This window comes from Bufo gargarizans, chromosome 1 (genome assembly GCF_014858855.1).
Source record: "Bufo gargarizans isolate SCDJY-AF-19 chromosome 1, ASM1485885v1, whole genome shotgun sequence".
In the NCBI taxonomy this organism is placed as follows: domain Eukaryota; kingdom Metazoa; phylum Chordata; class Amphibia; order Anura; family Bufonidae; genus Bufo; species Bufo gargarizans.
The window spans coordinates 470725756-470739889 of NC_058080.1; the positions used below are offsets into that span (position 1 = coordinate 470725756).

Consider the following 14134-nt stretch of genomic DNA (forward strand, 5'->3'; position numbering starts at 1 on the left):
AAACATGAAGAGGCCAAAATATTTGTATTATGCTTTTTCCACTGACCGTGGGCTCTGTGGCCTTAAGCCAGTATTACACCTGCCGTCTAGTGTTTTTTTTTGGGGGGGGCAGATCATGGCTAACAACGAGCGTTTGTAGTGATCCTGGTTAGCGATCATCTGGCAGTCTAATACTGCTGCCGATTGCTCATCGGGCAGTCTGCCTTTTGACAGGTTATAAAATCGTCGCAGGTGGCAGATTGTGGTGCCTAATCACTACCTGCTGTGACAAACAATGATTTAGTATAGGGAAGAGCGATGGTGTAACATGCAGCAGTCTCCTCCGCCAACAAGCAGGCGATTGGCAGGAAGGAATGCATCCTTCCCAACAAATGCCTGCTAAATTGGGCTGTGTAATACAGCCTTTAGGGCTCATGCGCTTGACCGTTGGATGTTTTGTCTGTAAATTTCAGATCTGCAAAACGCTGATACAGGCCATGTGCATTCCGTATTTGTGAACTGAACTGCTGGCCCCTAAATGAACAATCCTATCCTTGTCCATAATGCGAACAATAGTAGTACATGTTCTATTTTTTTATTTTTGTGGCCCCATTGAAGTAATGGGTTCTGCATATGGGCCGCAAAAAGAACAGACACTGACAAAAAATAAATTTGTGTGCATGAGCCCTTAGGCTGAATGTACCACCTCAATTGTTAAAGGGAACCTGTTATCAACTTTATGCTGACCTCACTGACAGACATGCTGATGTCAGCGGTGTGTCACTCATGAGCTACAAGTAAGTGGTTGCTGAGAACCAGCATCATAATCCTTGCAGCCCAGGCCTTGAAGAGTCACATCTACCTGAGAAGAGTCCTGGTTATACATAATCTCCTGCCCACCTGCTGATGATTGGCAGTTCTCTCCTAGAGAGATGGGGAGAAAACTAGGTAGAAGCCGGTCAGTCATCAGCAGGTGGGTAGGAGAGCAGGATTCATGGATAACCAGGACTCTTCTCAGGTGGCCAGGACTCTTTTCCAGGCCTAGTCTGCAATGATAGTAATGTTGGTTCTCGGCAACCACTTACTTGTAACTTATAAATGACAGACGGCTGAAATCAACTCATCTGTCTCTACTTTATACTGCTGTTAGTATGGGCAGCAGAAAGGCGATGATAGGTTCCCTTTTTAATTTGTTTCTCAATTTGTCTTCTCTCCTGATTATTATATATTTCAACTTCTAGAGAAAATGGGCGCAGGGTGGACAACTCGGACTAGAAAATGTGGAGCTAACTTCACACAATTAGCAGTGGAGCTAACTTCACACAAATATAGCATTGTTTAATTTGTACAATTGTTTTATAGCGTTACGATTGGTCATTTTTGTGAAACAATTTTTTGTTTCTTTATTCAAAGCATCATCTCGAATCAGCGATGCCCATTTAGCAGACACAATGATTGGTAAAGCTGTAGAGCATATGTTTGAAACAGAAGATGGCTCGAAGGATGAATGGAGGGGGATGGTACTGGCACGAGCACCCATTATGAACACATGGTTTTATATCACCTATGAAAAGGACCCTGTCTTATACATGTATCAACTTTTAGATGACTACAAAGAAGGAGACCTTCGCATTATGCCAGATTCAAGTAAGTCATGCTTGTATTTTTTTATTTGTTAATATGAATGGAAATATTTTTTCACTTTTCAACGTGAATGTCCCACCGAAAAATTTCTGCTGCTTCACCCCTTTCCGGCCTTTGTCGTATGGCAGAAGTTTGGTTGTTAAACATGGCTTCCACTCCGCTTCCGTTTTACACAGCAGACACCGGAAAGCAATGTCTGTGATTGGTGACTGTGGGGCTTGAGCGGCTTCACCTCACTGACACTGAGGGAATCGCTCGGTTTTCAATGCAGCTTTGTTCTTGTGAAAATTTCGAGGCCTGCCAAAGTGAAGTTCATGAAACTCCCACAGGCTGCAATGGTAAATCATTGCAGTCTATGGGACAAAATAATAAAAATATCTATATATCTATATATATATATATATATATATATATATATATATATATATATATATATATATATATATATATATATCTATATCATTCATATATATATATATATATCTATATCATTCATATATATATATATATATATATATATAATCACTGCTATGTCCCAAAATGCCCATACCATTAGAAATTAAATGTATTTATCCCATATGGTGAACTGTGGTCATCAAAATGGCTGATTTAATTTTTTTTTTCCATTCCTTGAGCTCCCAAAAACATAATAAAAAGTGATCAAAAAGTCATACAGAAGGCCACGCAAAAAATTAGCCCTCACTCAGCTCGGTAGATTTGAATATAAAGTTATGGGGGTCAGAATATGGCAATGCAAAAAAAAATATTCTGATGTTAAAGTATTAACACACAAGAAAAACGATGTAAATGTAGTTTACTGTAAAAGTACTGACCTGGAGAATGAAGGTAGCAGGTCTGTTTTTACCACATGTGGAATGCAGGAAACCCGAAACCAATAGGGCTATGGCATCCAGCTTCTCACTAGATCGTGTGCAATATTAAGCGGTGCCATTAGAAAGTGCAACTTGTCCTGCAAAAAGCAAGTCCTCATACAGCCATGTGAATGGGAAAAATAAAAGTTACAGCTTCGGGAAGGCAGGGAATAAAATATGAAAACGCAAAAATTGAAAATCACACGGTCCTCAGGGGGTTAAAATCAAATGGTAACACACATTCTTTCTAATCCGTTTTTATTTTTTGATTGCAGATTTCTTTTAATCTACTCCCTGAACATGATTATGGGGGCGGCCAATTTGCTAGAACTGTTCTTGATAACATTAAGGCCGCATGCACACGACCGTGGTGTGTTTTGTGGTCCGCAAAACACGGATGGCGTCTGTGCACGTTCCGCAATTTGCGGAACGGCACGGACAGCCTTTAATATAAATGCCTATTCTTGTCCGCAAAGCGCGGACAAGAATAGGACATGTTATATATTATTTTTTTTTGCGGTGCCAAGGAACGGAGCAACGAATGCGGACAGCACATGATGTGCAAGTGAATGGGTTCGCATCCGAGCTGCCAAAACTGCGGCTCGGATGCGGACCAAAACAACGGCTGTGTGTATGAGGCCTTAGAGAGATGATTTAAAGCAGCCACCATGGTTCATAGACACGTTGGACAGGAGGGGACATTATTGACTTCTGTGGGAGAGTTTTCTAGCCCTGCTGTGTGACCTGTGCAGAGATCAGGAGGGAATAGATAAGCTTTGATATCACCTGCAGAATTTTATGTTGTGTGTTTTTTTTTTTTTTTTTTTACTGAAGGTATTTAGATGGAAGGTTACAAATAACACCAGAAAATTGTTTAAAATTATTAATAGCCTTTTCCCTACCGCCCCATGACTATATATGTTTGCAGTAGTGACTTTAAAGATGGTGCCCACTCCACACTGATCGCAGACAGTTAACCCCTCAGATGCTGTGGTCAGATTGCCACTTCTGTTTAGCAGTGGGAATCGGTATATTCAAATGTAGTGTCTTCCACTTGCTGGCCTACATTGAAATATACCCATGAAATGTCTTTCACAGTGAATGAATGGCTCTCCCGATCACCCCATGGCGCAGCGCTTCCAGGTTTTTAGCTCTCAGATGACCACAGCATCTGAGGGGTCAAATGCCTGTGATCGTCATTATTGCTGATTGGGGGGGGGACATTAGCCCCAGGTGTCTGCTATTTAAAACAGCAGAAACCCCGCTGCTATGTTGGCCGCTGCGCTTGCGAGTGGGAACTATTTTTAAAGATCGGACTTTTGCTATACATGTATGGCGGAGGTCAGGAAAGGGTTAAATAATCACTTTCTCCAACATTTCCTTTAGGCTGATTGCACACTGCCGTGAGCGGTCCGTGGAACCGCGGCCTGGATTCCTGCTGAGTGCAGGAGCGCACGGCGGCATTGGTTGCTATGACGCCGTGTGCTCCCTGCTGCTGCCGCCGCAGTAAAGTAATACACTGGTATAGATCATACCAGTGTATTACTGTACTGTGGCGGCAGCAGGGAGCGCACTGCGTCATAGCAACCAATGCCGCCGTGCGCTCCTGCACTCAGCAGGAATCCAGGCCGCGGTTCCACGGACCACTCACGGCCGTGCATTCGGCCTTAGGCTACTTTCACACTTGTGGTGTCTTGTGGTATTAAGATCTGGCAGAGGATCTCAATACCGGAAAAAAATGTTTGTTTAGTTTTCATATATTCGGAATGGAAAGACATCTGTTCAGGATGTCTTCCATTCCCTCAGCATTCGGTTTTGTGACTGGACACAAAAACTTCTGTAGGAAGCGGTGTCCTAAAAAACTGGGTCCGTCACCCATTGACTTTCAGTGTATTTAGTGACGGATCCATTTTTTTTCTGTTTTGATTTCACACAACCGCATCCTAACTGAACAGATGCATCCTGATGTGCAAAATCAAAACGGATCCGTTTAATTACGGTATTGAGTTCCTCTGCCGGATCTCAATACTGGAATTAACAACGCAAGTGTGAAATGGGCCTTCTTCCCAGAACAGAGCCACACCTGTCCACCGGTTATGTGCCGTATTACAGCCTGACCCCATTCACTTCAGAGGATCTGAGCTGCTATATCTGGCCTAAGATGTAGACCTATGCCAAAAGTATATTCTTTTGACCTACATATGAATGGTGTGTATATATTGCTTCAACTGTCTTAATACAAATTTATGCAAAAAAGGGAGTGAAAGGTAGTTATATACAACTTTATAGGCATACAGTTGTATCCATCTGGGACATTTGTGTAATGGCGACGTGGTCTGAACCTTGCCCAATCCCAAATTTTGAAAGAAAGGTGTAGGCTGGATTTTAACTTATCCAATCTTCTATCTAAAAGATCAGATGTGCATTGAAATAGCTAAGGGAACCTTCACATCACAGTTTCATTTTCTGTTCTTTTGGTCCTTTAGAGGAACAAAAAAAAAAAAAAATTCCCATGCATCAGTTAAAGAGGACCTGTCACCACTCCTAACATTCCTCTTAATAGCGCCATGCATTCCTTATGTAATAGCGATTCTGGAGCATCTATTCTTATGGCTCTGTTATGCCATTCCTTTATTATTTCTACTAGAAGTTATGAATGAATGAATTGCTAGCAGTGTGCATTAAGGGTACAGAGGGGTGTTAACCAGTTGGGGGGGTGTACCTGCACAGACTCACTCTATCCAATCAGTGCTGCCATAGTCAGACTGTGCAGGTACACCCCCCAACTTGTTACCTCCCCTCTGTACTAGGGCTGCACGATATGGGAATTTTGTGCGATTGCGATTAGGGCCCTAAAAATTGCGATAACGGTATGCAACGCAATATTTAAAGGGAATTGTTCTAGAGGTCTATTTGCTTGGATTTTCAAGGCAAAAGCACACACAAATTACTGATAATGCTGAAATGTAGTTATGCTTAACTCAAGAACTAAAATGCACAGTGTTTTTCAAAATAAAACCTCTTTTACTAAATTAAATAACATATTTGCATTACTGCAAAAGTACAAAATACAAAACTTGCCATTTTCGTAATAGCACTGCACAGAACAGATACATAAAATAGAATAAATAAAAGAACATTTGTTCATTAAAATAACGACTTGCCTCCAGCCCCTCCTCCCTCCCCATACTGTAACTGATGTATCGCCGGCCGCGCTGTGCAGCATAGCGGCCGGCGATACATCCGTGTCAACCACGTAAAAAGTCAACCATCGCTTTATAAGGCGCACTGCCATTTTCCCCCCCACTTTTGGGGGGGAAAATGTTTGTGTTATAAAGCGAAAAATATGGTAAAATAATTGCAGCATTTTTGGGTCGGCCAATTGGCGATTTAATTGCGATTGCTTTGGCGATATATTGTGCAGGCCTACTCTGTACCCTTAGGCCCCTTTCACCCGGGCGAGTATTCTGTGCGGGTGCAATGCGTGAGGTGAACGCGTTGCACCCTCACTGAATCCTGACCCATTCTTTTTTTTTTTTTTTTATGGGGCTGTGCACATGAGCTGTGATTTTCACGCGTCACTTGTGCGTTGCGTGATAATCACAGCATGCTCTATATTCTGCATTTTTTACGCAATGCAGGCCCCATAGAAGTGAATGGGGCTGTGTAAAAATCGCAAGCATCCGCAAGCAAGTGCGGATGCGGTGTGATTTTCACGCATGGTTGCTAGGTGACTATCGGGATGGGGACCCAATCTGTATTTTCACTTATAACATGGTTATAAGGGAAAATAATAGCATTCTGAATACAGAATGCAATGTAAAATAGTGATGGAGGGGTTAAAAAATAAAATAAAAAATAACTGAGTCCACTTGATCGCGTAGTTGCGAATCTATGTCTTCTGTAATGTTGAGCTGCTGGCTAAGGACCTGTGGTGACGTCACCTCACATGGTCCCTCACCATGGTGATGGACCATGTGATGAGCACAGTAATGTCATCAAAGGTCCTATTCCTGTGCACAGCAAAGACAGAAGAGATGCCGGCTGCACAAGTGGATTAAGGTGAGTTAAAAAAAAATTAAGATTTTATTTTTTAATTTTTATTTTTTTTAACCCCTCCAGCCCTATTGTACTATGCATTCTGTATTCAGAATGCTATTATTTTCCCTTATAACCATGTTGATAGGTTGGCACTTCCTGATCTGTAAAGATCTCTTCTCTGCAGTCATCGCATTGCAGGGCATGGTTAGATTGAAAGGTAAATGCTGTATTATAGGATGACACCACTTAGAATAGGTGGTGGTCACAGCTCCTCCCCTTCCCTGCACAGTGAACTCTGTAAATGTCAAAGCATGCTTCAACACTCCGGTAGAAGTCGGGTGCATCTCCAGTCACCAGTCGGAACATAACAGATTAGAAAAAGTTTCAGTGTCTAGTTTTAATTGGCAAAAAATAAAATCTAGGTGATACATTCCCCTTAACCCGTTTTTTACCTAACAATTTTTGCATTATTTTTCTTTACAATTTTGTTTTTTACTCATTAACCTTCTAGAACCAAAAATGTTAGTTTTCGTTTCACAAAGCTTTTGCAGGCTTGTTTTTTGTGGGACAAGTTGTACTTTCTAATGGCACTATTTAATATTGCATATGATGTCGTGAGAAGCTGGAACAAAAATTTAAATGGTGTGGAATTTGAAAACATGCAGTTCAGCCATTGTTTTATGGGTTTTGTTCAGTGGTTAAAATTTACAATGCCATATTCTGACCCTCCTAACGTTTTTCTAGTTATGTCTATGGAGCTGTGGGAGGGAGGGCTCTTTCTTGTGGGGTGATCTGTAGTTTTTACTGATATAGTTTTGGAGTCTGCATAACATTTTAATTACTCTTTATTCACAAGTGAGATCCTTGAAGTGGTTTTGGTTTTTGTCATGGCGGTGTCAGATTGTGTGGCATGTAAGGGGTTGTGCGTACTACTTACAGGAACGCTTTAGGCGAATCCTGAAGGGGGTGGAGCATGACTATCCTTTGCTAGTCTTTCAGTCTTGCAACCCACCATTAGGCCCTGCACTAGGTATAACAGTGTATCACTTTTTCCATGAGTCTTCATTTAAAAAAAATTGAGGGGGAGATTTATCAAAACTGGTGCGAATGGAAAATGGCTTGGTAATCAAGCATATTCCACCTTTCATTTTCCAAAGGAACTCTGAAAAGGATCAGTCTGGTTGGTTGCTATAGGCAGGCAAGTTTCATTTGGATCAGATTTAATAAACCTCCCCCTAAGTCCTTTGGGGGTTTAAATTGTGGCTCCTTATATCATTATTTTTATTCCTTGTATAATACATGAGTGGTGCAAAGCATTCAGGTCCTTCTAAAAAAAATTAGCATATTGTGATAAAGTTCATTATTTTCTGTAATGTACTGATAATCATTAGACTTTCATATATTTTAGATTCATTACACACCAACTGAAGTAGTTCAAGCCTTTTATTGTTTTAATATTGATGATTTTGGCATACAGCTCATGAAAACCCAAATTTCCTATCTCAAAAAATTAGCACATTTCATCCGACCAATAAAAGAAAAGTGTTTTTAATACAAAAAAAGTCAACCTTCAAATAATTATGTTCAGTTCTGCACTCAATACTTGGTCGGGAATCCTTTTGCAGAAATGACTGCTTCAATGCGGCGTGGCATGGAGGCAATCAGCCTGTGGCACTGCTGAGGTGTTATGGAGGCCCAGGATGCTTCGATAGCGGCCTTAAGCTCATCCAGAGTGTTGGGTCTTGCGTCTCTCAACTTTCTCTTCCCAATATCCCACAGATTCTCTATGGGGTTCAGGAAAGTTGGCAGGCCAATTGAGCACAGTAATACCATGGTCAGTAAACCATTTACCAGTGGTTTTGGCACTGTGAGCAGGTGCCAGGTCGTGCTGAAAAATGAAATCTTCATCTCCATAAAGCTTTTCAGCAGATGGAAGCATGAAGTGCTCCAAAATCTCCTGATAGCTAGCTGCATTGACCCTGCCCTTGATAAAACACAGTGGACCAACACCAGCAGCTGACATGTCACCCCAGACCATCACTGACTGTGGGTAGTTGACACTGGACTTCAGGCATTTTGGCATTTCCCTCTCCCCAGTCTTCCTCCAGACTCTGGCACCTTGATTTCCGAATGACATGCAACAGTCCAGTGCTGCTTCTCTGTAGCCCAGGTCAGGCGCTTCTGCCGCTGTTTCTGGTTCAAAAGTGGCTTGACCTGGGGAATGCGGCACCTGTAGCCCATTTCCTGCACACGCCTGTACACGGTGGCTCTGGATGTTTCTACTCCAGACTCAGTCCACTGCTTCCGCAGGTCCCCCAAGGTCTGGAATCGGTCCTTCTCCACAATCTTCCTCAGGGTCCGGTCACCTCTTCTCATTGTGCAGCGTTTTCGGCCACACTTTTTCCTTCCCACAGACTTCCCACTGAGGTGCCTTGATACAGCACTCTGGGAACAGCCTATTCGTTCAGAAATTTCTTTGTGTCTTACCCTCTTGCTTGAGGGTGTCAATGATGGCCTTCTGGACAGCAGTCAGGTCGGCAGTCTTACCCATGATTGCGGTTTTGAGTAATGAACCAGGCTGGGAGTTTTTAAAAGCCTCAGGAATCTTTTGCAGGTGTTTAGAGTTAATTAGTTGATTCAGATGATTAGGTTAATAGCTCGTTTAGAGAACCTTTTCATGATATGCTAATTTTTTGAGAGCTGTATGCCAAAATCATCAATATTAAAACAATAAAAGGCTTGAACTACTTCAGTTGGTGTGTAATGAATCTAAAATATATGCAAGTCTAATGTTTATCAGTACATTACAGAAAATAATGAACTTTATCACAATATGCTAATTTTTTTAGAAGGACCTGTATAAGCCTCTGAACTATGTCCTTGCTTCATCCTCTGGTTTCACTGATCCATCCAGAGATGGTGGCTATCACTTTTATTTTCTTGTTATCATTTACAACCTTATTAATCATATCGTTATACCTATTAGGACATTCTCCATCCATGCCAAAGAATGACAAAGGTAATACATTTTGCATTTGTTCATATCATCATTTAATATGCCATATTAAAGTTCTTTAAATTATATTTCCTGTATATGTGCTACATCAAGCGTCCCATCTGCTGAAAAACTGGGTGACCATTTCATATACCTTGTTTCTGGGGACAAAAATCATAAAGCCATATAACATTGATATTTGAAGTACTAATTTCTTTGTCCTAAAACTACTACTCATGTATTATAAGGAATGGTGGCCATGAGTTTGTTTTCAACGTGTTCCTTGGTACTTTTTAATTACCCCTTTCGCATCTTGTGTCAGAAAACTTCTACCATGTCTATTTAAAATTTGTTCAGCTGCAGAATCCTGTTTTACATGTGTATAAAAATCTAATGAAAATCAATTTTTATTTTATCAATGCAGATTTAGTCAAATACAGTAGAATGTTTTTTTTTTTTAATGGAGAAAAGCTTATGTATTGTGCCCAGTGTGATTTACATAGAGGGGTTCTGGTCTGGAGGCATTCCACCAAAGTCGTAGGTCACCCAGGTCTCCATAAGACTGCTAGCCTAATTACCCAACATTACTGGGGGCCCAGTCTGGAATTATGTTGCCGCATGTTCCATTTGTGCCCACAACACAACTGAAAACGGAGACCTGCAAGTCTCTTACTTCCCTTGCCAGTGCCAGAAGCCCATTGGTAGCACGTGGCCATAGACTTCATTACAGATATCCCTCCTTTTTCAGGATGCACTGGAATCCTGGTGGTGGCGGCTGACCCATTCTCTAAATAATCTTTATATAGTCCCAACATATTCCGCATCGCTTTACAATTCTTCAGGAGTTCAGACAGGAATAAATAGCATAGCAACAGACAAACATAATTACAAAAAACAGGCTGCACACCGTTATATAGTCTATATAACAGTGTGCAGCCATATTGTTTTTTGTAATTATGTTTGCTTCATGGATATGCACCTGTGATTCTGAAGGTTCTAGTCTAAATTTTCTTGCAAATGGCAACAGACAAGTCAATAATTAGAACAAAAGGAATTAGGGCCCTGTTCTCAAGAGTTTACAATCTGAGATTCTAAAATTGTCTCACTTTGATTTTGCACTGGTGTTTTTCTACCACTGAAAAAATGGCAGCATAAAAAAAAGTTTAAACCCACCCTTAAAGTTTAATCCCGTTCACGGCCCTTTGATGTTACTAGTATGTCAGCAGAGTACGAGAGGTCCCGCTCCATACAGTTGGCACAATGACTGGGAGATAACTTTAATCCTGGTCATTAACCCTTCAGATGTCATGGTCAATCGCTGCCATGGCATTTGAGCATTTAGACAGAGGGAGGGGACTTCCTCTGCCCGCTAATCTGAAATTCTGCGGCAGTATCACTGGGCTCAGATCAGTTGCTAGGACAGCCCCGTGGCCTTGTAAAGGCTCCCAGGCCTGTCATAGTATGGCCTGACAGGCGAGCCTGTAAAAATCCCATAGGCTGCCCATATTGCAGTCTGTGGTATAACGCTGGGTTCAGACCTGAGCGTTCCGAAAGGAGCGCTCTGTATGCGCGCTTGTACGGGCGTTTACAAGCGCGCATACAGAGACAGGCGTGCACACATTGTCGCGCGTTCCCGAAAGTCTATTGTACGGGAACGCGCGACAAACGCTCAAAAAAAGGGTCAGGTACTTGTTTGAGCGTCGGGCGTTTTACAGCGCGATCGTACGCGCTGTAAAACGCCCAGGTGAGAACCATGCTGATAGGGAAGCATTGGTTTCTCCTTGTTGTGCGTTTTACAGCGCGTAGGAACGCGCTGTAAAACGCTCAAGTGTGAACCCAGGGTTAGTGATCAGAAGATCGCATAGGTCAGTGTTTCCCAACCAGTGTGCCTCCAGCTGTTGCAAAACTACAACTCCCAGGATTCCTAGACAGCCTTTGGCTGTGCGGGCATGCTGGGAGTTGTAGTTTTGCAACAGCTGGAGGCACACTGGTTGGGAAACACTGGCATAGGTAAACACCCTAACCCTGGGTTCACACCTGAGCGTTTTACAGCGCGTTCAAACGGGCTGTAAAACGCTTAAGACATGAAAACCAATGCTTCCCTATGGGAAGGGTTCACACCTGGGCGTTTTACACCGCGTACGAACGCGCTGTAAAACGCCCGACGCTCAAACAAGTACTTGAGCTTCTTTGGGGCGTTTTGACGCGCGTTTGTGGCCATAGGACACTGCAGTCAATGACACAAACGCGCGTCAAACGCGCGTTTACTATTACAAAAAACGCGCATAAAAACGCGCGACTAAAACGCGCGTAAAACGCGCGTTTGGGGAACGCTCAGGTGTGAACCCAGGGTAAGGGAGGGAAAAAACAAAACCTGTCTAATTTCACACAAGCGAGTTCTCCGTCCTGATGAGACGCGTGTAGTGAACGCTTAGCATCTGGACTCAATGGGTCTGTGCACATGAGCATTGTTTATCACTGTTCATCTCGGTGTTCAGAAAAAAATTGCAGCATGTTTTATATTGAGCATTTTCATGCAGCCCTGGCTTGATAGTAGTGAATAGGGTTTGTGTAAAAAACGGAAGGCGTCCGGATGCAATTATGGTTGGTAGGAGATGTAAATTGTTACTCTTCAGTTTTTCTTCACATGTTTGAAAAACGCATAAAAAACGGACAGAGTGCCATTGCAGACAAAACGGATTCAACTTGTGTAGAAAGCAGTTTTTCCCTGACCCATTCCATATCGCTCGTGTGAAAGGGGCCTTAGGAAGTTGATAGTTAATGTTTTGTTAGATGTGTACTGATGTTTGTTTTTTCTTTTGTTTTCTTTTATGCTACCAATAGATGATTCTCCTCCAGCTGAAAGAGAACCTGGTGAGGTTGTTGACAGCCTGGTGGGGAAGCAAGTGGAATATGCCAAAGAAGATGGCTCAAAAAGGACTGGCATGGTTATTCATCAAGTTGAAGCCAAACCCTCTGTTTACTTCATAAAGTTTGATGACGATTTCCATATTTATGTCTACGATTTGGTGAAGACATCCTAAGTAGGATTGTGGACAGCCTTGCCAAACTTGTGGATCTAAATAGATGTAAAATTTGTAGAAAGACTTTGTTTTCTGGTTACAGAAATGTTCAGATATTCCTGCGAACCCACAATCCCTGGTGTTGCGTACTAAAGAAAGGGAAAAGTCATCTTTCTTTGAAGAACATACTTGCCCATCTTTCTCTTAAACAGGAGCAAACCACTTTCACAGGTTGACATGTTTGGATCTGGAGGATGCTACGTTTTTGAACATGAATCTTTAAAGCTGAAGGTGTCTCAGTGCAAAGACGAGCTGAAGGCGTCTCAATGCAAAAACGAGCAAGCCCAGCCATGCAGATTACGAAATAACAGGATAGATGTGTATTTCTAAGCACTCATTCCTTGCTCTACAGAGAACTGTTTGGTATGTCTAACGTCCGTAAACTAGGTGTCCAATATTTTAGCTTTCAGCGTCTTTGTTGAAGGCCGTAGGGGTAATTGATACTTGTGCTGTGAGTCCCAGCAAATCATTGCACTGTGAAGTATTGACTTCGTTCACACCAACTTTGTGCCAAATACTTGGCACAATCCAGTTGAGTATCGGCGGGATGTTAATTGGCTGTAAATTGGCCTGAAGCTCCACATTCAATATGGCAACACTAGTGCAGCTGTGTAAATGAGAGAAAATGTATTGATGCAAAAATAAAGACCTAACATTTCCTAATTTTTTGCTTTACCGTGGACATAATGTTTTAGATTGTGGGGCAGTTCTGCACCAAGTTAAACTGTGTTGAAAGCATATTTCAGTGTTATGTTTGTCTTGTGAGTGAGAAGTGTCTCTGCTTCCCACGTGTTTTTTTTTTTTTTTTTTTTATTTCCCCCAGACCCTTTTTTTGGCTATACCCTTTTTTTTTTTTTTTTTTTTTTTTTGTAATTTGCTGCTGGTCACTTTGTATTTCAAGTCCTATCAAAATTTTGTGCCCTTTATGGATTCGACTATCTTAAAAAATAATTTGAGAAATGCTGAAAAACAAGTGACAGAATGGAAACAACATTTTCCTATCCGATGTAGTAAATCTTAAAGGGTTTCTGTCACCTAAAAAATGGGTATTAAGCTGGCTGACATTAGCGAACATAACTATATTAGTGCCGTCTCGCTGCCTAAAGCCTTTATTGAGAAAACTGAACTTTTATCATATGCTAATTATCCTCTAGGCCACGCCCTGTTACACTATATTGACAGGGGCAGGCATCCATGGTCTCCTACCTCCGGCCTTGTCTGCAGTGTAAATCTCGCGCTGTTTAGTATTCGGCACAGGCGCAGTGAGTGAAGGGATCTCGCCAGCTTTCTCACTGCGCCGAATACTGAACGGTGCGAGATTTACACTGCAGACAGGGCCGGAGGTAGGAGACCAAGGATGCCTGCCCCTGTCAATGTAGTGTAGCAGGGCATGGCCAGAGGTGGGAGAACGGAGCCTCTAGGTGCCGCCCCCCCCCCCCTCAGAGGCTAATTAGCATATTATACAAGTTTTTCTCAATAAAGGCTTTAGGCGGTGAGACGGCACTAATATAGTTCTGTTC

At 42.1% G+C, this 14134-nt stretch overlaps 1 protein-coding gene across 4 annotated transcripts in view; it reads left to right on the forward strand.

The window, feature by feature from the left end:
* SPIN1 (spindlin 1) overlaps window positions 1–13885 on the forward strand; it is a 62442-nt gene extending 48557 nt beyond the window's left edge. For 3 of the 4 annotated variants that reach the window (XM_044287552.1, XM_044287561.1, XM_044287569.1), the window contains exons 5-7: window positions 1393–1626; window positions 9523–9555; window positions 12376–13885. In XM_044287552.1, the coding sequence (XP_044143487.1) occupies window positions 1393–1626; window positions 9523–9555; window positions 12376–12575 (467 nt within the window). In that variant the 3' untranslated portion in view covers window positions 12576–13885. The remainder of the gene's footprint in view (window positions 1–1392; window positions 1627–9522; window positions 9556–12375) is intronic. The other variant, XM_044287577.1, reaches the window with a different exon arrangement.
* Window positions 13886–14134: the final 249 nt, after the last annotated feature.